The sequence below is a fragment of the Dermacentor silvarum genome, chromosome 1 (assembly GCF_013339745.2).
Source record: "Dermacentor silvarum isolate Dsil-2018 chromosome 1, BIME_Dsil_1.4, whole genome shotgun sequence".
Classification (NCBI taxonomy): domain Eukaryota; kingdom Metazoa; phylum Arthropoda; class Arachnida; order Ixodida; family Ixodidae; genus Dermacentor; species Dermacentor silvarum.
Window position 1 is genome coordinate 298,233,627 of NC_051154.1, and position 26,217 is coordinate 298,259,843.

At 46.7% G+C, this 26,217-nt stretch overlaps 1 protein-coding gene across 1 annotated transcript in view; it reads left to right on the top strand.

Annotated features, from left to right (window-relative positions):
* Nucleotides 1-7,079: 7,079 nt before the first annotated feature.
* The window catches only part of LOC119437245 (nose resistant to fluoxetine protein 6-like), a 76,706-nt gene continuing 57,568 nt past the window's right edge, over nucleotides 7,080-26,217 (top strand). Inside the window, exons 1-3 of the mRNA XM_037704286.2 lie at nucleotides 7,080-7,190; nucleotides 9,028-9,118; nucleotides 20,511-20,614. Coding sequence (XP_037560214.1) covers nucleotides 7,100-7,190; nucleotides 9,028-9,118; nucleotides 20,511-20,614 — 286 coding nt within the window. The 5' untranslated portion in view covers nucleotides 7,080-7,099. The remainder of the gene's footprint in view (nucleotides 7,191-9,027; nucleotides 9,119-20,510; nucleotides 20,615-26,217) is intronic.

A 26,217-nucleotide genomic window follows, 5' to 3' on the forward strand; every position in this document is an offset into this window, starting at 1 on the left:
AAAAAAAAAAAAACTAAGAAGTTCGCAGCTTCGTCGTAATAACGCTTGCTCTTATTTTTCTTTTTATTTCTGTGATTCACTTTCTTGTAGCTCTATTTTTTTCTTTAGCATAAAATTATTTATATGTGTGCGAGAACTCCGAACTCGTTAATTAACTTCATCATCATTGTCTCTTTCTAATAACCACCCGACGTTGGCCAATCTTCCATTGTGAGTATATGCTACACGAAACCTTCTAGGTTAACTACAACAACAGCTCGCTTGCCACGGCGCCTAAATAAAGGACTTGTTTAGTGTAGCGCGCTCACGCTGCTCTAAAGTTGAAACCTGTCGTGCTAGGGAAACTGAGTTCCGCGGTATGACCGAGAACAAGTATCTGAACTCGCGTTTCGCAAGCCATCGTTTGACGCAAACGAAGTGCCTTGTGTTCAGCATTTGTTTTCCGTATTCTTGCTTTTCTGTCATATGTCACAATTTTTCAGGAAGCGTGGTTGCCTGCATGCTCGACGGCATGGAAGTAAAGTCACCCACGCTCCCGTATGATTTTGCGGCATTTTCGTCGGAAGCCACGAGAACACGGGCAACCCTGTCGTATTATAGCGAGGCTATCCTGATAGACTCGTCCAAGAGTGATGGCAACTCCGGCGACGATTGCGCGACTGTCTTGAGCCAGAAAGCAAAGTGAAGGAGGCTCAGGGGCTCTCTGGACATGAACAAATCTACCGTGAGGGTCATGCGCAGTACTCCAAAGCACACTGCAACATGTTATTGGCTGCGCTCCCTCCGCCAACATGAGGGTCTTCAGCAGGCAGACGCTCTCTGTCGAGCTCGAGAAACTGCTGTGAAGCGTGATTGAAGATGCCCCAGTCAACACCCGGAAAAATGTCGTGGCCGTATACACGTTGCTCATGCGGCGGCGCAAGACTTCCTGAGCGCCGTCAACATGAGTGGTCGCGCCGTCATGAAAAAGCCGTGACAGGCGTCACCTGCGACATCGATGTGGCCATCGTTAATAATCTACTTACTCTGATTAAGGCAGCCAACGATGGACCTCAACTACCTTATCTATCTTGCCGTCCGCAATGCTCGTTGACTAAAGATCGTTGTAAAGGGAGGTCGCGTGTCAAGGTGGTCCGCTTTTGACAAGATTGTAGCGATTTGGGCCTGTTGGTTGTACATCGGAAATAGTTTGAAGCCCAAAAACGCAGACACAAAAGAGCACATGAGACACAGACGAGCGCACGTCTGTGTCTCATGTGCTCTTTTGTGTCTGTGTTTCTTGCGCTTCAAAGTTTGACAAGATGTTTGGCTGTTTGTTCCGAAGTCGCTTCAGTGCAGTAAATATCTTAAGTTAGTCATATGGAGTGGCGTCTGCGGAAATACAACGACAGGAACCGTTGTGCTACGCCGCATTCTACAGACAGCTGTCAGGCGCAAGTGTAACAATGTTCAAATTGTTATGGCCTTCACGACGCTTCACGAAAAGACTGCCCTCAGACTAAGCGGGAGCTTTCCTTCCCTTCTTGAAGAAAATGCTTAAGTACCGCTCGTCCGACCGAGAAGCGGCTGCTAACATCAGATGACCTGCTCGTCACAGGTGTGCCTCATGAAATTCTGCGCCCCGCATGCGTAACCTTCCTGACGCAACGCAACTTCCTGATGCTTCCGCTCCGCATATACTGACATACGTATCTCTCTAGAGCGCCGGCAACATAGCAGCTCATAATAACGCGTTAGATGCAGTATGGCCTCTACTGCCAGGGTTAATCTCTGCTTCTGAACTGCAACAAGGATAGGTGCAACTGCACTCCTCATATTCGTACAGGCAAATTAGCGGAGAGTGACCGACAAGTATTGGCGATGCTAAGTCTTTCTAAATGATGTTGACATGATAGTGGGCAATATGAATAAGCAAACAGCTCGAAGCGCAGTGCAAACGCTGATTGCCCTTTGCCCGTGCTTGCGAACGCTACGTGTAGACGCCCTGGCTAGCCCATTTCGCTTTGTTGGGAAATGCCTAAAGTGTCGCTTTTCCAGTGGAATTACAAGAGACTTGAATCATTGATATGTTTTCACCAACCAATTTCTATACTTGTAATGTGCTAACCGTATGTATAAAACGCAATAAAGCTGTATAGTTGCGAATCCTTCATTTTATCGACTTGTGTTAAAGCCAGCAAAGCGGCTGTCGAAATGCGCCCAAAACCCATGTGCATACATTTAATTTCCTGTGCAATCTCATGGTCATAATCAATGCGTGCGCCTCCGCATCACTAAGGACAAAATGACTGTCACGCTAACCGCAGCCTACCGCTACTATTGAAGTCAATTCAACGATTAACGACTCCAAGATATTGGAGGGCGACCTGTGGCCCTTTGAATGTAACTGGAGACCGGCGTCGATGCTCATTACTCACTTTGGGAGACTAGAATTGATTACAGAGACCAAAAGCTTGTGGAATTTGTTTCGGACCACTAATTCATTATCATTAACAACGGCAGTCCAACGTAACTGCGCGTTTTGATTAAATGTAGCTGATTGGATTTGACTTTGATGTCATGATCTCTTGAGCAACGCGTTCGGTAGTTTTCTAATTTAGAGGCTCGCGACAGTCATCGCACAACCACCACCTTGATTACGATTGGACTGAGCACCTTTTACTTACTTACATTTGGGTAAATCAATTGTTCCAGACGAAGGTGAAAGAGGTGTGTAGGCAAGGTCTGGCTTGCAGGTTCGAGGGAATGATTACAATTTGGCTGGAAGTGCCAATATACTCCTATACGTAAACAACAAAACGTGCGCATTTCGAACTCAAGCTTGAACGAATTGGAGTGACTCATCGGCCGGCCGAAAAGAGATACAGGCACACCAATTAAATTCCCGGTCTAAGATATGCCTGAGGTACGCGGAAACAAACTCAAATTGCCCGGCCAGGCGACAGGACCAACGGTGGAAGGCGTTTTGTAATTCACTTAACTCTTGTTAGCTCCTGTCCGGCATAGGGGGGATAGTGCGCAGCCTTGGCTCGTCTCCATAGCAACGACATACATTCTGTGCCTTGGCCTAGAGCACTGCACGGGCTCGGACTTACCCGAAAGCCCGGGCCCGGCCCGGCCCGTGGGTCGGGCCGGGCCGGGTAGAACAGTTCTTTCACGGGCTCGGGCCGGGCTCGGGCACGGCGTGTGCTTTTTGACCCGGGCCCGGGCCGGGCTCGGGTTTTTTGACGCGGGCCCGGGCCGGGCTCGGGCTTTCTGGTGGTGTGCATGTAACGTGCAGCGAATTATTCTCGGGCGTCTCAACTCTGAAAAACATTATTTTTCGGTCTCTGGCCGGGTTCGGGCCGGTTTCGAGTCTGGCTCGGGCCGGGCTCGGGCCTAAGGTAAAGGGGTGGCGGGCTGGGCCGGGCGGGTGACGTAGATTATTTCCGGGCCCGGGCCGGGCCCGGGTCTCGCCATAAATGTTTTGATCGGTCTCGTGCGGGCCGCCCAACGTAAAAACGGGCCTGGGCCGGGCTCGGGCTTTCTGGTGGTGTGCATGTAACGTGCAGCGAATTATTCTCGGCATCTCAACTCTGAAAAACATTATTTTTCGGTCTCTGGCCGGGTTCGGGCCGGTTTCGAGTCTGGCTCGGCCGGGCTCGGGCCTAGGTAAAGGGGTGGCGGGCCGGGCCGGGCGGGTGACGTAGATTATTTCCGGGCCCGGGCCGGGCCCGGTCTCGCCATAAATGTTTTGATCGGGCTCGTGCGGGCCGCCCAACGTAAAAACGGGCCTGGGCCGGGCTCGGGCTTTCTGGTGGTGTGCATGTAACGTGCAGCGAATTATTCTCGGGCATCTCAACTCTGAAAAACATTATTTTTCGGTCTCTGGCCGGGTTCGGGCCGGTTTCGAGTCTGGCTCGGGCCGGGCTCGGGCCTAAGGTAAAGGGGTGGCGGGCCGGGCCGGGCGGGTGACGTAGATTATTTCCGGGCCCGGGCCGGGCCCGGGTCTCGCCATAAATGTTTTGATCGGGCTCGGGCGGGCCGCCCAACGTAAAAACGGGCCCGGGCCGGGCCCGGGCTGAAAAAATCGGCCCGTGCAGTGCTCTACCTTGGCCCTCCCTGAAGCCCTTTCGTAGCTTGATGTAGCAGAAACATTGCGTTCAGATTATGGGTCCCTGTATGATTGTGGGTACATTTGTCTTTCTACCTTGAGGAACTCGATGCAGCTCTGGCTAGAGAAGGAGGTGCGCGCTCTCTTCCTCCAGCTCTCGCTGGATCACGTGACCTCCAATATTGGACGCACGGGAAGAGGGCGTACATTAGGCCACCATGCTTATCGGCTATCCCTCGCATGCTGGCCCTCGCACCCCCAGCATAGGCGCGTAAGTCACTCATTTTCCTGGGATTTGTCTTTTGTTTGGAACATCACGGCGACGAGGACGGCGAAAGTTTGCCTGGAGTGTCCGTATAACTGCTATGGTAATAATGGTGGGTTGGAGAGCATATACAGTAAGCATTACCAAGTCATGACCAGCAGCTTACCGCTATCATTGAAAAGAAAAGCACACAATGTTTCCGCTCTACCGGCGCTAGCATATGGGGCAGAAACTTAGAGGTTACGAAAGAATTTTGAGAAGGACCACGCAACCAGCGAAGGAACGAAAAATAATAGGCGTAACGTTAAGAGACAGGAAGGCAGCGGTGTAGATTAGAGAGCAAACGGAGTGCCGATATTTTCGTTGACATTAAGAGGAATAAATGAAGTTGGGTAGGACATGTATTGCGTAGGGCAGATAACCGGTCGTCTGTTAGAGTTATAGAAGGGGTGCCAAAAGAAGGGAAGCATAGTAGGGGACGGCAGTGAACTATGTGTTGTGAGGAAATTAGGAAATGCGCAGGCATAAGACAGTGTCAGCTGACACGAGACAAGGCTAATTGTAGATCACTGGGAGAGATCTTCTTCCTGCAGTGCACATAAAATAAGCTGATGATAATGGCACTTCAGGAGTGCCAAATTGATGGCTTCAATATCTACCCCAACGCCATGAGAGACTCTTAGTGAGGTGCAACCACAAGAACACCTGTATCGCCTTATCCCTGGTGCTTTTCTTATATGTGAAAAGCGCATATGATAATACCACGGACAAAGCCGTTCAGCATATTCTGGAGAATGTTGAAATTGGCGGATGAACGTTGTGGATTTGGAGGCACCCATCCTGGAGGTCTTTGTTTTTGTGCTGTGTACGGATGGTCGATCAGTTTAACATTGCACCTGCCGTAACGTCCCGTAGGACGGGGGACGTTGTTCAATCTTACAATCATTGGACTTTTCCGAGCTTTCTATGTGGTTGTCAATAGGGAACGCAGGATAAAAGGCCGGGAGAGAACGGTTTATTTAGATGCTCAGGGTTACACATCCCTGAGCCGACTGCCCAAGGGAAGCGGACATGTAGAGGATAAAGAGGGCCGTTACGTCGCTTTCTGTTTACATTACGGGGCGGGAGCTGTGTCGCACGGAAACGTGACTATACACGTACTGGAGTTGACGGCGACCACAGAGCATATTTTTACAGCCGCGCCCTGATGTAAACATTGAGATGCCATGGCGTATATTACTTCACAGCCAAGGTATTAAACACGTACGCGATGCAGTTTTGCCGCAACTTAGATCAAGTTTCCAACACATATCACGGCGCCACTTTTAACCCGCCATAGTTGCTTAGTGGTTATGGTATTGGGCTGCTAAGCACGAGGTCGTGGCATCAAATCCCGGCCACGGCAGCCGCATTTCGATCGGGGCGAAATGCAGAAAACACCTGTGTAATTTTATTTAGGTGCACGTTAAAGAACCCTAGGTAGTCCAAATTAATACGGAGTCCCTCACTACGGCATGTATCACAATCACATGGTGGTTTGGGCACGTAAAACCCCATAATCTAATTTTTTGAAGGTGGCACTTTTGATAGGCACCGCGAAGAAGGTGCTGTGACACTTCCTGCAGCTATGTTAAAAGCGCGAACTGCACGAAAGCTTCGCCATCTTGCGTTTAATGCACGGAACACCGTATTCATCCGATGAACTTCAAACATCGATTAAAAAGTATCTATCGTCATTACGATGGCAGTCACCATCATCCATGAAATCTCTAAAGACTTTGCGCACAGTACTGCTGTGTCGGCTGAGGATCGAAGTAGCATTCACTAATTCATGTCGATATGGGATTGAAATGATTGACTCTCCCATGCGGGCGTCACGTACAGATTTGACAATATTAGTAATTCTCATACCACTGTTCCCGCTGCGATGAACCACCCGAGACGCTTTGAGCAGACTGATGATGATGGAAATATACAGCGCAACTTTGCGCAGAAAGTATAACAGGAAGACTGGGCGATCGACGATCGAGAAGTCTGGCCCAGAAAGCCACATGCGCGCTTCTTCGGTATCTGAAAGCAACTAACTTGAGTGTCCGACTAGAGACACTCAGCGTTTTGTCTACTGCACGTCATCGTTGTTAACTTTTGCGTCATCTCTCTTTCTCTATCTGTCTGTCACTCTCCCATTCTCCCTCCTCATGGAGCATGTGTGTACGGAGGGGGGGGGGGGGGGGGGGGATGGGCGGGAGGGGAGTGATAATTTAGTCTTTACTTTAGTGCTCTTGGGCGCCGCTTCTTTTAGCTTTTTATCCTCCGGAGGAATGTTTGCGAATGTGCTCTTTAAATGGACGTACCTCATTCCGAATGCCGTTTTTGGTTAAGCAGCCACTTTGTTAATGGTTACTGACGACTAACTATCCTAGCCTAAGCTTGAACTATTCAGGCTTGAAATTTCGCTCAAGCGGAAGGCCGGAACTCAGCCCGAGCTGAAAAATAACAATGCAAGCAACGAGGCGCACAGCGGCAGTAATGGGATTCTTTCATTGCATACGTACTTAGTCATCTCTTTGATTCCGTGTTTACCCGGAAGCGAAAAAAAAAGTAAAAAACAATCTGGCAATGCTGCAATACGAAATAATCATTTCTGAGGGTGTTTATTTTCGTTTATCAAGATCCTGCTGTGGTGTGTTATACTAACGACTCACGCTAACTCGCAGGTGACGGGAGAGATAGCCGAGAAGATGCACTTCTTCTACTTCCTCGTGTACCGCTACGGAGTGTGCGTGCCTTCCACCTGCCGACGGGAGGACGTCGAAACAATCGCCGCCAGCCGTGAGTGTTTATGACCGCATCACTGTAGACTCAAGGGCGCTGTCACCTTGTACGCGTCGCTGTTATACAACAGCGATGTTTTGTGGCTCTAGTATTACGAGAAAACAATGACGTGAGTCTCTTTGCTGGGGTGCAATTATACCTACACATTGCCAGCTACTGCTGTTCCCGCTGCTCTGCAGCTTCCTCACAAAAGCGACGACCGGTATCCCGGGGCCGTGTTCCCGCTGGTAGGCTCGGCCGGCAGGTATCGTCCTTCATCAGTCGGTGCGTGCGCCCTCTTTGCTAAAAATCAGACGCAGCACTCGGCGCAGTACCTTCCCGTCTTTCTCTTGTCTCTGCGAACCGTTTGAACTTATGCAAAACGCGTACTCGTGACGTATAGTTCCTGCGTTGCAAGTAGCGGCTCAAGGCGAGGCTCCCAACGGGGGTGCGCTATCACGCTGGTGTACATATACGTAGCATTGTGCAATAGCAACCGTCGCCCGCCCCGCGCATTTTTGTCGTGCTGCGCAGTTTTGACGTTCCGCACATCCCAGAGGGAGTGCGGAGTACGGAAATGAGCGTCTTCGGCGAGCCAGTAGTGTAGATGAGTCGCAGCCGTTTCTTTGGCAGCCCGGTGACATCAGCGGCCTTTGTCGGATCAACGTGTGCGGAGCGAGCCGTTCGAAGGGATCGTTGCAGTCTGCACAATCTTACGAGGCTCAGTGTCGTTATTTAGCCTCATTAACCGAAGTAGTTTATGCCACGAGCGAACAAATTGGATTCAGTAGTCATTAGGTTTTATTTTGACCACCCCGGTATACCCAAGTGGGCGCAAGGTGCAGAGAAGCTGTTCAATACCATTTCCCAGTACAGTGCTTATAGTGTCATCATTGATTCCATATTGTGTTCTGAGAAGATTTTCTCGCACTTCAAAATTTGGGTTCCCTCTTGCTCGGGGCAGTCAGCTAATGCCGTTGCGTACATCCATACCAAATACAAAAGTTAAAGTGAATCAGCTGCGGATACAACAGTTTAGTCACTCTAGAAATAATGGTGCGCAACGTGGCGAGATCTCGCCTTTGAATGCACATTTTCTTTTTCTTTTGTAGGCATTTTACGCGCAGCATCTTCCCTGTTCTGACGATGGTGTCGAGCACCGTCTCGTTCAACTCGAAGCTAAACTAGAAAGTGCAAGCCACCACTGGCATGCACTTTTAGTCCAGGAAACAGACCTACATCTTTATATTTATAGTTTATGCCGTAGGGCATACTCGAGCCAATAAAACATAAATGAAAAAATGCCATCGCTGATAATACGCACTGGTCAGCTGCTGACATCTTACTACTAATTGGGGACGCATTTACTCCTGAAGTACCCTATATGTTTTGCGTGTAGCAACTCACTTTACCAGGGCGTTCGTCCCGTCGTAATTTTTTTGATTGAAGGAAGTCCAGTTATCAGCTCTGTGAGACGTAGGCAAGGCGTCTGAGATTACAACATGGTTTTGTGCAGTCTTTAGGAGCAATTAAACGTAACCGTCTTCTTGGAGCCATGAAAGAAAAAAAAGGGGGGGGGGGATAAGACGCATCCGCCGCCATTATTTCTTCTTTTCTATTAGTCAAAGATGAAAACTCAACGCTGTATATGAGCAAACGTGGCACAATTTTGCAGCTAAGTGTTCAAAGTTCCAATGAAAAGCATCGCAATTCACTTTCGAGTATTCTCCAATTAGTAAATTGAAACTGTTCTTCCACAGCGTGCTTTGTAAGCACTTCAGCGATTTTCTCCACGCAATCTTGTATTTCAGCTGGTGCGTCGGCACGCTCCTTACCGTTCTTTTTTCTATTCTAGTCGTCAAGTCCGCAGAGTTTGAAGTCAAGGTTTCCAACTGCGAAGTCAAGGAGGACAATGCGAAGCTGAACGCGGACCAGACAGCCATCGTGTAAGTCTCATGCACCACGGCTCCCCCGACAAACGTGACTAGGAGAAGACTTCGTGACAAAATTATCAGTGTGTCTCGAATTTCCTACACGTGATATGGTATGGTCTGGTGTAGGAAGGGATGGTATGGTAACATATGGTAAGGTATGGTGTGGTAATGTGTGGTGTGGTAAGGTAAATTATGGCATGGTAAGGTATGGTAAGGCACAGTAAGGTATGGTATGGTACGATATGGTAAGATATAATAAAGTGTGGTGGTATGGGTATGGTATGGTATGTTACGTTAATGTATGTATGTATGTATGTATGTATGTATGTAAGAGCGATGGAACGAAAAATGTTAGGCCTAACGTTAAGAGACAGGGAGAGAGTGGTGTGGATCAGAGAACTAACAGGGATAGCCGATATTCTAGTTGACATTAAGCGGAAAAAGTGGAGCTGGGCAGGCCATGTAATGCGTAGGGTGGATAACCGCTGGACCATTAGAGTTACAGAATGGATACCAAGAGAAGGGAAGCGCAGGCGAGGACGGTAGAAAACTAGGTGGAGTGATGAAGTTAGGAAATTCGCAGGCGCATGTTGGAATCAGCTAGCCCAAGACAGGGGTAATTGGAGATCGCAGGGAGAGGCCTTTGTCCTGCAGTGGAAATAAATATAGGCTGATGATGATGGTGTAAGTATATATGTATGTATGTATGTATGTATGTATGTATGTATGTATGTATGTATGTATGTAGTATGTATGTATGTATGTATGTATGTATGTATGTATGTATGTATGTATGTATGTATGTATGTATGTATGTATGTATGTATGAAGAGAATAGGCTGTCGACCTTTACGCGCTCAGAAAATCACGGCTCTTGTTGCACTCGCCATCCGCTATCTATCGATGTCATGTCATGAGCAAAAAAAAAAAAAAAAAACACAGCACGATCGACAGGACGTAAGAAAGGGGACAGACAACGGCTTTGACAAACAGCCAAGTGTTTATTTTTTCAAGCAGCCTAGGTAGTGTGTCCACTCAACAAGAGAAAAAACGAAAATACAGAAGAGAAGCATGCGTGGAAGTAATGGGTCGAAATCCCGGCGATAGGAGTGATTTCGACGAAGGAGTGAACTGGATGGGTAGCTTACGCATGCATCACCACTTTTCTGAATGTGGAAGGCTTCTGATATCAGTCGTGCGTGCTCATAGTAAATAGCCAAGACGGCCGCCATGGCTGCCCACACCCTGTTCCTTTAATGGAACCCTATAGGGTCCGTGATGATGCTACGTGCATGGGACGCGTCCGCGGTCGTCTTGTATTTTCAGCATATTCATCCTAATGAATTGAAATATAAATTATTCGTGGAACCGACAGTACTGTCTCGCCAGACGATTCGAAGTGTTACAGTGATGTGCTCTGGCGGTATTCCCTTTATTCTACCTCTACAATGCGCCGGAATCCATCGATCACTTTTTATATCGTGCCGGAGGCTTTCAACTCAACGAAAATGATGTTTAGAAATTCTGCTTCGTAGTCTAAGGCTGTCTTTATGCAGTACTGTTCTACTCTCATTTGGATCATCGGTATTAGAATACGGAGATAGGAACGTTTCCCGACCATTTATAATTACTTCTGCGACACAAAAGGATTATCCTATTAACACTTCCTATTTCCCACGATCGATTTATTTCTTCTTCAAAAAATTAGAAAATTCAAATAGCAAAAACACAAAATCAGAATATTTCAATTCCAAATTTAACTTTTTCTTTACCTCGGCCATTTACTTTACCTTTAGGTATTCTTATCATTAAATTCTTTTTACTCTACCCGTTTATGCAAAGGCTGACTGCCTTATTACACACTATTTTATTTCATTTATTTTCGCCTTCTTTCCCATCTTCAATAAATTTTTTAAATATTTTGTATCCTACAACTACCCGGCTCGTGGCATGATCCTCCGCAGTGGGTTTGTGCTATTAAACAAGAAATCATCTGCCATCATCATCATCGTCATCATCATCATATTCCCGCCCGCGCCAAGGCGAAAGCGCTGAACTCATGCAGCGGTGAGTAGACTTATGTCGAAGATCGTCGTCAGCCACGTCGCGGTCATTCATCGAACGTTTCTTTGCGGAGCGAGGGATCGCGACGGTTGACGTTCATCTGTCTCTTTCGCTGTGAGGGCTCAAATGTGTGCTCGCCGGTTACTGAACGCGCTCATGTTGGTACGCTCCTTGAACTCACGCCCCAAGTGAGCAGACCAGTATCCTGTCGAACACGGCGTTGGCGATGCTCTCGCAAGTCGTAGTAAAGGCCTCTTTAACAGGTCCTTGTTCAGGCTCACAATACTGAGCTATACAGTGTCAATTGACGTCCGAAAAGGCCATGGGGGAAAGCCCCTCATCGGCAATGTTCTCGTGCAAGACTGTAGGTGAGCGCGGGTGATCTCTCGTTCACAAGCCACAGGCATGTCGGCTCGTGATGTATTACGCGCGGAGCACTGCCCACCTCAAGCCACCTGTCAATCAGTGTCACATGCACCATTCCGACGAGAACCAGTGAAGTTTTCTTTCCAGTCCAAGTTTCCATGTCGACACTGTACGGATGTCGGTGAGAACGCTCGGAACTTTCGAATGACGATCCTCCATGCGGCATGGACACCGTGCCCTGGAGCACTGCTGTCTATCTGCGTCTCAATGTTCTCAACGCTTGCTCCAATGTCGCGGAGCTGGAAGTTTCGACACCCTCTCTGTTTTATTTTTGGCTTGTAGCTTCTGTATCGTTCGGGTTATTTTCTTCCTTACTTCTGTTCTGCGATGTTTTCGCATTTCAGTGGAGGCTCCTGACTTGCTTTGGTTCATGGTGTTCTTGGCTCACCCTGATAATCTTAACGCCAAGAGTACGGCGCTGCAACCTGTTCGACCAGGTATTGCAGAAATATAATTCTTGGTACGTCTTCTGTTGGGTGGTGAAAGGTGCTCGTCGTTTGAGTCCCATTTTTTTTCAATCCCTGCTTCCTAACGCTCTCGCTTACAAGCCTTACAAGTCTTCTCGCAGCGAGTTCAGCCCGAGCATGCTCCCAAGACATAGGATCACTGTGCTTATCTTCTGCAAAATCACAATTAGGTTTCTCAGGTTGGAAAATGGATCTTGTCGTGGACTCTTGCTTATCGGTCTCCAGGGACTGCATTGTCTTCGAACTCAACTCCGGCATGTACTCTTGTACAAACACTGAAGTCACTTCTATTCACAGGTCAGTTTTAGTTTTCGTAGAAGTACCGTTCCTACTGCTTTTATTTTTTGTCTTTCAAGTTTTAAGTTAGCCTTGCGTGGCTCTTGAATATGCATGCAGTGGCTGTTAGAAGCATTTTTCGGGAATGCTGAACCTTCGTACTTATTCAGAAAGGGATTCCTTTCTAACTCGCTAATTCGCAATGAAGTTTTACTCTAGCGTTGCAGATCTCGTACTCGAAGCTCTGGGATTCCTCTACTTCGCTTTCTATCTGGTCAATATCCACCGCTTTACATATTTTGTTATCCAGTTTCAAAAGATTATCTCTCCTTGATTATAAGAGTGAGTGCCAAAGTTTAAGCTTCTATAGCTGTAGCGGTGATGACGCAAGCGCTTCACCAATCTTCGTGATGAGCTCTCGAAATTTCGTGCGCAAGGTGTTACGTGAACTTTGTAGCTGCTCGCCGTCCTAGTTTTCGATTTTTTTCTTTCAACAGTTCGTTCTTTAGACCAGTGTCACGGGCGTTCCGCAAACTTCTCTGGTCACTGTCTGTTTTGCTCGAGGTTTGTGCTTTCGGGGATTCTGCCGGCATGGCGCTGGTTGCTCGAGGGCAAGGCCTCCAGGACCGACGCTGGTAGACCTCAGCCCATCTTGCCCAAGGCACGACACACGAGCGTTTTTCTATTTCACCTACGTCGAAACGCGGCCACCGTGGCGCAACTGAAACCCGCGGCCGTGTGCAAAACACCGCAGGCACTGGGCAACCAGGGTGGGTCGTACACTTCCCTAATATCTGTTGCAATAGCTTCGTCACAAGCACGTTGTCACTAAAGTGATTCGTAGGCAATGAACCGCATTTGGCTAAATGTCAGAAATGCTAAATACTTCATATTCGAAATCGAATGGTTTAAGGTCACCACTGTGCATAGTTGCGTGCAACGTACGGGAAAACACAGCCCGCTTAATCTGCACTTGCAAGCTATATGCGCTAGAAAGAACAGTGCTTACTGAACATTCTTCAAAGGCTGTCATCCCTTGAACTAAGACAGGTCGTTAGTCCACGGACTAACGCTGTCTGTGCATCTCGGACAACGAAGGTACTTTTAACCTACCTCAGACACATATTGGTCTTAGTGAGATACTTTAGTTTGTTGACTTTTCTCTTGGGTTTTCTGAAGGTAGTGAATCTGACGTGCAGTGTGCATATCATTTCATTTTTGATCATACCCATCTGGATTAGTATGCTGAGTGTGTCGCCAGGCGAATATTTTCCAGCATTCATTTAAGAGCCCCTCTCTTTCTCTGAAGAAATTAAGTATTCTATAGAGGCCCTGTACTTTAACGCCAGGGTGAACCTAGAACGACAATTCATTGCAGCAAGAATGATTACTGCTTGTAACAATAAAACGTGCATTTTATAGGAATTTCTATTGAACTCAAGGGTCGTATTTGTAAGGATTATTGCCCTCTGATTCCGTTAATTTCTTATCATCCGTATAGCCGAGGGGCCAGTCGAGGCGATAGCGTGGGCGCGGCTTCGTGCGTGCCAATAGCGAAGGGCCAGAAAGAATATAAGATGATAATAATCGTACAAATGCTTCACGGCGGTAATTTTAGCCCCCGAAAAGATCGTTTTTGTCATGTTTTTGTAAAAATGCCAGGCACAGGTGAACACTCGACGGCGAGTTTACTCGGATGCGGTCTTATTGCAGCTGTCGAGGCAATCTTCCACGGTTTCAGGCTGCGACGTATCGCGGGACCGGGGCAGTCCAGGACCGCTTTCACATACCATATTCCTCTAGCGGATAGTCCGTGCTGAAAAATTCATCGCAGGAACACACAAGCGCCGAATCGCGTGCTTTCTAAGATTACTTTTCTCCGGAGTATAAATGCATAATCGTTCGTCAATAAACAATCTGTATCCGAGTCGGCCTTTGTCCGAGGCTCCCAGTTCGATCCATCGCACACACCGTGCCGTGAATTTTTCAACATGAGCAATCGTCAACTTGTCCAACTGCTCGTTCAGTTGCTTCGCCAGAGTTTCCTGGCGAGATACAACACGATGACACGCGTTGCTGTCAAACCGAAGGTATACAGCATTTATGCTTCACGCTTCACGGCAGCTAGGTAATGATTTATTTCGACGGAGACTATGAGGCGAAACTTCATCGACTCGAGTTGCGTGAGCCCAAAACAACAGCAAATGAGGAAAGCGTGGCGCGGCGCTAACATGTCATGAAAACACTGTGAGCTCCCGACGAACGGGACACTTGAGTGTAAATCGGGATGGTAAAGTACGTGGTCCTGTAAATCGGCTGCGGTGGCTCGACGAATATGACGTTCGCTGGTGAGCACTATGCCACGGGTTATATTTCCTGTCAAGGTGGTCACATTGCGACAGAAACGACATGCAAAAAAAGTACCCTTGTACTGAGCTATCGGCACACGTCAAATAACTCAGGTTGTTAACATTTTCTCACTGCATCATCCCCCATAGCCCATGTCACGATCCTTGTGCGTTTCAGGCGCGTAGAACACGATCGATTTTCCAGTACAACTTGTTCTGACGTTGAGCGCTTTCCGCCCGAATCAGTGCATAATTACAACACACGCTGATGTTGACGAACCTAATTTGCAGGGCATTGGAGCTTAACAATGTAAAGATTTTACTTCAATGCTATTCCGTTTCGTGCGTCGTCAGTGGTCGGAACGGTGCTCCGCCTTTACGTTATCGTCCTGATCGGCGGGTCATGAAAGGTGCAAGATAATAAAGGAATAGAATTGAGCAAAAAGAACTTTTACACAATACCGGCCTTTGTTTTAGTTCAAGGGTTCCGGACTGTGCTTGCCGGTTCCAACCACAGGCCTAGAATATTCAGCTTTTTATAGGTTGCAGTGCGTGACGACCAGTGACGAAGGATGTGTGTAAAACGCATGGTACACAAGGAACAACGCGGCGTCTAAAACTACGTACGACGCATCTGAAAGATGACTGCTCCGACTGTTGGAAGCTGATAGAAACTTGTTGAAAACTTCTTGGATCCTGTTGTTCATGGTGCAGTTCGTACGCTGGATCGGACGCTAAATTTCACTCTGCGTTTCATATACTTCAGAAGAAAAGGAGCATCCGTCACCAATATAGGGTGACTAAATCTCTTTCCTTTATTTTCATTTCAATAAAAAATAAAGAGACTGCAAAATAATTGAAATAAGCGAGGTTCGGCGAGATGGGACATACTTAACAGATCAGGCTGGTTTGTGTGAGAGCTTAGTTGAAACCTGGTTTACGTGGTCCATAATCGCTTCATGCTTAACCCTTTGTTCCAAGTTGTCAGTAATAGTGAACAAACTTCTGCCATGATTTTCTCGAATGTTTATCCAAGAAGCTAATGTGACTTGTGGAAAACAGTGGTGGTCAGAAGGGTTTCTATCCTGCTTTTATGATAATGTCGTCACCACACGAATTAGTTGGCCTCAATTACAACGGAAAGTAGCCACCGCCTCTTATCGGTAGCTATGCAGCGCTGGTCACCAAAATGTTTGCGCTATCTTGTGTGAGAGAACTGTATGTCATCTGAAATCACTTGCACGCATAGAAACGTCAACCAACAACACATTTAAATCTTACCACGAGGAGCTCTTTTCTACTGCGCATTTGTATCTTGTCCACTCTAGTTGTCACCGTGGAATACCTGTACGACAACGCTTGATGTGTTAATATTTCATTCTGTGCAAACTGTCACCCCCCTCGTCCCCACTTTCGGATGCAATCAAGTTTCCTTCCTTTAGTCAGATTTTGGTAGCTAATGCAAGTACAATAAAATAGCAATAATTCAAAAACGGCTGATTTAAAATCAATAATGACTTGAGATGAGCGACAAATCGTGGCCCCCGTCACATCCTTATCAGCTTCTACGGGCAAAACGAGTTCATCATGACCGCATTGTCGTCTTTAAATAAAGTCCAGCGTGAGAGTGCCAAGATTCAAGCTCTGCATGGCATTAAACACGGGTCATATTGCGAGCCCCCTAGCTCCGTCTGTCACGGTTCCTTTCAATGAAGCTCGATCTCCTCAATGAAACGATGCAGATATCTGAAGCTAAATTTAATAGTAACAATCGTGTATTAGAAGAAAACATTCCATTCTCATACGCAGAAAACACGTGTAGTACCAAACCGTGGAATACGTACTAACGCGCCTGCAAAACAGCGCATGGTTGTAGGAAGTGCAGTGTATGCTTTGCATTCACGACATTGCGGAGTTGCTTTCCGCTTCAACAAAGCAGCGTGATAAGCTCATCGTTCCATCCTTTCTCTTAACTTACTCACTTGCACTAACTAACTTACTTGCAGTGACATGGGAGAAGTGGCTTCATTGCATCGATGAAAAAAAAAGAAAAACACTGAATTTACCAAGCACCAAACTTCGCACGCATGCTGCCCACTATGGTGGACGCTTTCTACCTCGCAGAAATGTCATCTTTGACCGGCAGGAAAAGAATTATTTGCTCTCTCCAATCAGATAATTTTGGACAAGAAAGAAAAGCCTTCTACTACTAATTCATAGAATACTAATTCATATTCAGTCAAAACGCCCTTAGCCGTGTCCAGGCGTCGCAGTTTCGCACCAGCAACGGCGACTGAGCAAAGCGCAGCTGAGCGTGTTTCGCGCTCGCACACTGGCGACAGGCCAGGAATTGACGAGAAAATCTTCTGATGGTCCTTTGAAGCCCGTTAACCATTTGCAGTGGAATGTGGTTCTGGTAGGATGAGAGTGAGATGTGACTACTATGCCCGGCATTGCATGTATACACGCCATGTCTACGTGCGTCTCAAAAAAGAGCGGCATTTGCGCTTAAGATCTAGTCCTAGCCGAGCTGTACTTTTTTTTTACGCAATCACCCTCGAAACCCCAAGAAGATTACCAGAGGCAGCCTTTCTATGCATTCTTCATCTCAATTTGACATCAAAGAAAATTTAAAAAGAACGACACTGTACACACACTTAAGACTGCCAGGCTGACGGACAACTGTGAACGCACACTTGCCGGCCAAAATGCCGCGACAACGAGCACTTCGTCGAATGCCAAGGTAATTTCACTTACGCTGTAGCTGTTACGTAAGGGATGCGCCCGCGGAGGTGTACGCGTGTCTTCTTATAGCTGGAGAATTGAAGTGGAGGATTTCGCCAGCCCAGAGTACTATTGAGTGAGCTCGGAATGTCATCCTTCAAACTGGCAATTCCCTATTCTAACAAGGTGATAAGCAAACTCATTTCACTTGCTCTTTTGTTACTGGGCCGTCCTTTGCCCGTCTTTTTACTTAGCTCCCATGCATGCACTTTCGAGTCTCTTTTTTTTCTCCTTCTCTGTCTCTCGCTCTATTTTTTTCAAGGACGCTAAAACCTGTCACATGAGTGTGTCTTCGTTTAGAATTTGACGCCCTTGGTAACACGCTCGGAACTGTCAAGGACAGTTTGCACAACTCCATTCGCGTTTCTGTCTTTGTAAGCGGGGCATCTATGGTCACTTTTTGACGATAGAAAAAAGTGGGCCCTGCGTAATTATCACGCGTACGCTGGTGCGCACGCCATGCCGTATACCTCGTTAACACCTGGAAAAGGCAGCCTTCTGGTCTGTACATCGATTTCAAAACGCTGTTGTATGCAATGGTTAAAAAAAACTGATTTGCCAAACTACCTCGTTTATGTCTGCGGTTAATTGCAGATATTGCTACATGCATATTGCGTGTTTCCCTTGGACGATGCTCGCGGCCGCTTCGACGAAGACGACGAACGGCTCCTGGGTATCAAGCTGTCGGCTTAACTGGCCAGCGCTGCAGTATTTTCCGTTAATATATATTGTAAATAGCCTTCAGCGTTAAATCCCTTTTTCGCGTAACAATATTTAACCTGTAGCTAACAAAGCCTGGAGTTATCAAAACCCGCAACCAACTCTCCGCCGGAGCGAATGACTGCTGGTTAAGGCCTCTAAGAATTACCTATAATTATTTTTAGTGACATGAATGTGCACAAGTCACAATGAGGTAGGGAGAACTTCGAGAAAAATAGAGTCAACTTGCAGAATTGCAGCCCAATTTCTAGTGAAGCAGTTTCTTTTGAGCCATTGCATTCAGAAATTCAGTCCCCTGTAATTAAACAACAAGCATTAAGAAATAAGACCGTTTAAAATATTGCGCGCATATAACGCTTTCACGCACTTATTTAAGGAATTCAATGCAAACGCCGCACTTCATCCACGCATTTTTATCTGTGCATGCACATTAGCCCAATGTTCCGTGCATTTTCACGAAGTTTGATCGCGGCAGCTTTTATAGTTGTTCCACAGCGGCGAGCTAACTATTGAGCGATTTCTAATAATGTTCTGGAGTCCTTACACAAGTATTTTACTGCAAGGGTCGCAGAGGTCGGAAGCTTAAAACAAATTTTAAACATTGTCTGCATATTACCTATAACCTGCCCTTATTACTCCAAATATAAACCACGGGACTCGTTTATTTTACAGAGCGCAACACGGGAAACTTGCATAACTCATGAAATGGAGAGAAATGGAGAGTGTGGTAGCAAATATTTGTAAGGCTCTTTAATAAACCAGGAATGTTAATGTTAATGTTAACGCCATGTGCGGTTGAAAAACTTGGCTGAGATGTTCACAGCAGCGTCTGCTATAGGCGGACTATGTTTTTAAGCGAAGCGTTATAGGCTCCCAAGTTTCGGTGGGGGTGGTGGTGGTGGCGGCGGCGGTGTCACGCTGAAAAGTGGGCCGATCCTGGCGATAGTGCAAAAAGGGTCCAAGCTCTGCCACATACCATGGACAAAACAGAAAGAGAGAAAGATAGGAACAAAGAGAGAAAGAGAGAAAGAAAGAAAGATAGCAAATCACCACGGTCACAGAAAGAAAGGAAGGGAGAAAGAAAGAGAGAAAGAAAAAGAGAGAGTAAGAAAGAAAATCACCACGAAAGTCAGAGAAACGAAGAAAGAGAGAGAAAGGAAGAGAGAAAAAGCGAGAGAGGAAGAAAGATAGATAGAGAGAGAGAGAGAGAAAGAAAGAATATCACCACGAAGGTAAGAGAAACAAAGAGAGAGAGAAAGAGAAAGGAAGAAAGAGATAGAGAAAGGAAGAGAGACAAAGAGAGAGAGAACGATGGATATAGAGAGAGAAAGAGAGAGAGAGACCAAGCCCAAAGGGTGGTTCAGGAGCCCTTTAAAAACTCCAATGCGGTTGATTAAGCCATTCGCTGACTTACTCGCTTAACGACAATGATAATAAAGTAATTTGAATTGGCACAGGCTAACCCTAACATGGCCCAATTTTCACCGAATGTGATCTCGGTGCCACGTTAATTTCTTCTCACACACTGGAAACATTTGGGAGCGGTTGATTCGATCCGTGAAGAGTAGGCTAAATAATGTTGTCGGAAGGAATTCATTTGCCTTCAAAGAATTTCACACCGCGCTTATACAAGTCGAAGCTATGTTCAACTAACGAATGATCACCTATGTCAGTGCTGAGCGCACCGAGTGAACTCCGCTTAACGTCCAGCCTCTTCCTAATGGTCAAAAGACTGACCATGCTTTCACGAGACTTATCTGAAACGCCTTCATCCCTGGGAGTCAAATGCCAGCAGCTACCGTGTACGTTGCAGATGGAAATATGGTAGAAGTATAAGGTGGGAGCCATAGAGCCGCGACAGATACTAGTTGAGGCAAAACTTTTGGGGCACGTATGGGGCGGCCCGCTATATCGCAGAGCTGGCGTGCCCGACGCAAATACCAAAACGTGCCATTGCCTCATGCATGTGTGCAGTGGGCGCAGCGTTCTTAAAAGCATTTGGGGCCCCTATGGTAAAGCCATGCATTGGCTTAGATTTTTGCAGTTGTAATTAAGGTGAAGTTTGTTGGTACAGCATGTTTAATTCGTAGAATAGACAGCCAGTGGTCGATTGGAGCAACATAAACGATATAGAGAGAAAGGACCTTCAGTTGACAGCGGCAGTGGATCAGGTAAACTGTTGAGATGGGGCAGTTTTCGGGTGTCGGGCAGTGCAGAATTTGGTTTTGGGCAGCGTAAATTGGCGAGCTTTTGGAGCGGTGCTATTCTGCTGCGTACTCAGTCAAGGTGGTGATGATGCGACCGGTACGACTTTCGCAGGACCTTGGTTTGCATCTTGACGGCCATAGCCATAGCCTCGACTGCAGTGGACTTAGTCAAGAGGGCCATGCGAAAGCCCGAGAAGAAGGAGGCAGAAGCCGAATGTGAGTATCCTGATGTTTGGTGCTCGTCCGAGTCCATGCAAAGAACAAACGGCTTCTTCGTGTTCTCATTGACACCACGAAGCCGACCTTGGGTATAATGTCGTGGCCATGCTTTGTTAAATGCATTCATGTGATCGAGAAAGTCAACCGGAGTACGATGAAAAGGGGAGTTCACGTGAGAAAGGACTGGTTTCTAACACTTTAGTTGTTATATGGAGTTCTTGTTAAAGGCCTTTTTTAATAGTTAGAAAAGAAAGCCTCATTGTTATGCATCATGCCCCGTACTAAAAATTGGTTACATTATAATTGTGCGTAATAGGAAATTCTAGCAGCTCCTGATGCTGCTCAGATTCTTAGCGAAGGTGGGCAGCCAATAGCAAAGAGCACTTAAGAAAGAAAAGCTTTGTGAATACAACCCCAGGTCTCGGGAGATGTATCGTTGACGACGAATATTAAGAAAAAAGATACGGCTGTCATGATTCGGGTGCAAGAGAGTCCCCGGGTATTGTGGCATCATGGCGAGTGGCGATAGATGTGGTGGAGGTATAATCCGAGTTGCCAGCATTCAACTACAACATGTTTTAGTATTAATCAATCAAACAATCAATCATCATCAATCAATCAAAGCCATGTCTTTTTACGGAACGTACTTGCTGAGTGATATTGTTCGCAGCCTATACTATACCTGAGTAACACCAAAAGGATTCGTCGAATGGGGCAAATTGTGCCACAGATGTACAGATAGAAACTTAAAAAAATGTAAGCAAAATTTGTACGTGGTTGCACGTGTAAAGAGGCGCACGGTGGCACCGAGAAGCTCGTCAAAAGCGGAACGCTCAGTTGCTTACAGAAAAAATTAACTCAGCTCGAACAGACGAACCAAACTAATAAATAAATAACCAAAAGAACATCTAAGCCGTGCTATAGACAGAAACACGAGAACCAAAAGAAAGAAAGAAAGAAAGAAAGAAAGAAAGAAAGAAAGAAAGAAAGAAAGAAAGAAAGAAAGAAAGAAAGAAAGGTAGGCAGAACTTTGCGTACTGTTTTCGGCGGCGGTAACACACCTGATGCGGCGCAGAGCAGTGAGAGAAAACACGAACGGCGCAGCACATTGTTCGGCGAAGCGTGCGTGCCAGAAACCGAGAGTTGGCGTGCCGGATTGCATTTCACGACCCGCCTCTCGTGCCCGCGTACGGCTCGAACCCGGGTGCCTGCGGCTTGCTGCTTCGAAGCCGGCAAACAGCGCCGCTCTCTGCACGGGGCTTTGTCTGTACATCGCAGCGTTCGGCAGGGGCCGTCTGTATCACACGACAGCAGGCAGGGGAAGAACGAGAGGCAGCCGGGACGCGCGATAGGATTCGCGTAGAACGGGGAGAGGGCCTTTATATCGACGATCTACTTAAAGACCAGGGTATAGTCCAAAATAGCCCAGCCCTTTGGCCGAGAACTACTTATCGGCTGTCGCTGTTTGTTTGACTTCTTCACCCTTTACTTCTTTGCCACCGCTATGCCTTTCAAAAACAATGCGTGCCACCGTCCATTCGACCTCCGACAGCCGGAGCTGTGGCGACATAAAAGAGATGAACAAAGAAGTAGGTGCAAACCAAGCCAAAAACAATCGCAGCTGGGAGTGTGTATGTGTGCCGCTGTTGGCAGGTTATCGCTGGCGGGACCGTGGTAGTTTCTAGATTCTTGCAGCTGCCGCGTCATCACCGACGATAGAATGGAAGAACCGAGTGCAAGAGAAAAATATAGAAAGAGAGAGAGACAGAAGTGTGGAAGCAAAATAAAAATATGACAAGGACTAGCGGTTGATTATTATGAGCTGCGCGTCCCGTAAACAAGCTGCGAAAAGGTCCTGCTCTTATTTTTAGCCGGTATCACACAGTTCAGCCGAATGTCGTGAGCGGCTGACACGCGAAAGTGCTTATGGGGACACACAAAGGATGAGAAAACAATAAAACAAAAGAAGAAGAAAGTGGGCGAAAAAAAAAAGAGAGAAGGCGCGAGTGACCACGTGTACTGCACTTTGTGAGCGGCGCAGCGAAAGAACGCGTTACGCTCTATGTATAGTACAGCGGCCCGTGTCTCCGCACCGAGGTCGAAACACCAGAGAACACGACTTTTAGACGTGGTGGTATTTGTGGGAAGCGCCGGAAGGGCCGTTCCGCTCGACCACAAACAGATTCAATGGCCTGTTCCCATGAGCTTCAAAGAAAGGAATATGCCCTTTGTGTGAGCGTGATTCCTCAGATAAAGGGTTCTCCATAGAGGACATGGCAGGCAACTCGTGTCTTGTGGCCTCTGCGTCCCGGTATGGCAACTGATGCTGCACATATAAAAACAAAAAGGACCACGAGAAAACAGTTTGTGAACGCACGTGGCTTGGCCTAAGTGTTATGGTGCTTGCCCAGACTGACGTGTCAAGCTGAATCCTCCGGGCCTGTCTGCCCGTTCTTGAATTTGTTTGGAAACTGTCGGTCGCGAAATTATCGATAATTAGGAGTCCAGAGAGAAAAAAACGCGCGCACAATGCGTTCGTGGTGTGTGTGCGACTGTCACGTTCGGCAAGCGGGACAGTAAGGCAATCAACGGTGCGTGTTGCAGGTAGGCTCCACCGCATACGAGTAAGGCAAAAAAGCGCACTATTAGAATATCATCAATAGCCTTAGAGCAACGGTCGCAAACAGTTTGTTAAAATAAATAAATAAATAAATAAATAAATAAATAAATAAATAAATAAATAAATAAATAAATAAATAAATAAATAAATAAATGTGTATTAGCCTCCCTTGAAGCACACATTTCCGCAACGCTGTAAATAGTGTAAACATAGTGAGTCAGTAACAGGCAATGAAAATTAGCGAGAAAACTGTACCGAAACCTTGGAAACAAAGTACACGCGGCACGACGAGAAGCGTGCAGCTGCGAGGAAACGCAAGATAGCTCGAGTGCTGAGTTGTATGCCAAGCAAAGAATCTCAACCCCAATTTATTTTATTTTCCTTTATTTTTTTCTCCTTTATTATGAAAATGAACAGTGTTTGCACAACTAAGCAGGCATTATGTACTGTCGCGTGCAAAAATAACAGACACATCCCCCGCAGCATTTATTGTGCCTCGATTGGACATCACTTGATGAAACAGTTACCGTTAATTGTTATTTAAGGCGCGGATATATACGCCTGAAGAGCATCGTCACGTAAAAACAACAAGGGCATCTTTGCTAGCTGATGCAAAACTTATGTTCGATTACACGAAGGTGCGTTTAATGTCCCCTCACACACGGGCACACCAAGGTCGTTTGAAGTAAATCTCTTTCTTTTTTTTACGCGGAAGGACCTCTTATCGATAGGAGTTTCGCCGCTCACACACGGTACGGCACGGTCTCCTTTATATGTTTGCAGTAGGCAACGCAGGAAAGCACATGGCGCTGCTTGTCTAAACTGAAACTGACACAACGTTAAAAAAGTTAGTGTATCTGGTCGAATTGTGCCACTGCTAACTATGAAATCATTTTTGCGAGCACTAAAATTATTAATAAGACATGATTGTGTTTCGTCAAGTTTTGTGTTGTTCAAGAGCTGCGCACGAGGCTACCCTCTTTAGGCCCCAAAGAAGTTAGGGTATTTCCCCTTTCGCAGAGAACCTTCAGCCAAGAGGAGATGCACCTTTGTCGTGTGCCATCCCGCGTGAATGCCTTTCCGTTAGATGTCCCCTAGTCTAAAGGCCCTTGAAGTGGCCGTGCATCGGGGTTGTAAGTCACAGTACAAGAAAGTTAGTTTCCTTGGCGCTCCCGAAATTATTGTGCCACTTTTCAAGAAAATCTCCTCGAGGAAACTGGTTGACGCAGATGTAAACACGAATGCTTCGCAGTGCACGCGGCACTCAAGATACCATAACAGCGGAACGGCTTGTATATCCAACGGTAGATGTCGCTGAGACAAATACCAGCTAGGCAAAAATCAGCAAGGCATTGTTCAATGCGTTTGATCACTCGTATTGTAGCAATTGCGTCTAAATACACACACACACACACACACACACACACACACACACACACACACACACACACACACACACACACACACACACACACACACACACACACACACACACACACACACACACACACACACACACACACACACACACACACACACACACACACACACACACACACACACACACACACACACACACACACACACACACACACACACACACACGCACACACACACACACACCACACACACACACACACACCACACACCACGCACACACACTCTCACACGCACGCACGCACGCACGCACACCTCCATGACATCATGCAACGAAAAAGACGCAACACACGCAAGGAAAAGACAGGCGAAAGGCAAGGGCATCACTCGCAACGAAGTATCGCAATATACAGCAAAGCCACACATGCGCGGCAAGGTTCCGCACATCATACCACCCTAGATCGGTCAATAGGAAACATGTGCTAGTTTAAAAAGCATCTAAAGAATTCAAACTCAGCACCACGCAACACCACTGACGTATCGCTAATGCAGATATTTTTTTTCCCTTCTTATGTAATATGCCTCCAACATTTCTCGTGCCACCACCTCGTCGATTGTGCCAAGAATGCTCATACTTTAAAATGTTGTCTTACATTTACACGATTTGCAGTGCACAGGTAAATGTGTCGAGAGGATATTCTTAACGGAAAGTTCATGCTCTCTCGCGTTAACACATCGGTCCGTTTGGCCGATGTAAACCCTGCCGCAGCTGATCGGAATTTCAAAAACCACACCCAATGCACAGGCGACGTCAGGCCTGGCATGCCTCTTGCCACATATAGATGGTTTGGGCGTTTTTGAAATCCGCAGGCACAGGCCCGACAACTTCCTTGGTGCAGAGAAGACCAAAGTTACCTTGTAGCTATTAGCTATCTTCTAAAGGTTGTGCGCAACCTTATGTACGTAGGGTACAACTATTGGCCTTTTTTCCATCCACTGTCATTCCTTCTTTTTTCCTTTGAATTTTTCAAGGAGGGTTTCAGCTACTGCACCAACGACGGAGCGACGATACCCAGCTGAGTAGAGCTGGTTGACCTGACTGTCAAAGCTCTCCGCCATCCTGTGAGGGCACGACCTCACCAGCGCACCTTCCAAACACATTGAAGCAATACCTCTCTTAATGACCTTTGAGTGGGCCGTATCATGGGGCATCAATTCTTTGCATGATCGGGGACAGTAGGCCCAGCAAATATGTTCCTCTGAAAGCGTGAGGATCATATCTAGAAATTGTATTTTGTTATTAGTAGGCAGCTCATGGGTGAAGGACAACACCTTCGCATGTTGTCTAAATTCCTTTAAGATTTCATCCATGAAGTTAGTGGTAGTCATACAGGGTTTAATATTTAAAACTACTAAAGATATCGTCCACATATCTATAAACCCTGTGCACCTTTGCATTGTCAACAATGCAAAGCCAACACTCTGTCAAAAGAGACTAAGAACATGTTGCACAGCACTGGGGCTACGCACGACCCAATACAGATCCCGTTCCGTTGAATATAAACCTGCTCTTCGTAGTTAACAAATGTCGAACACAGATAAA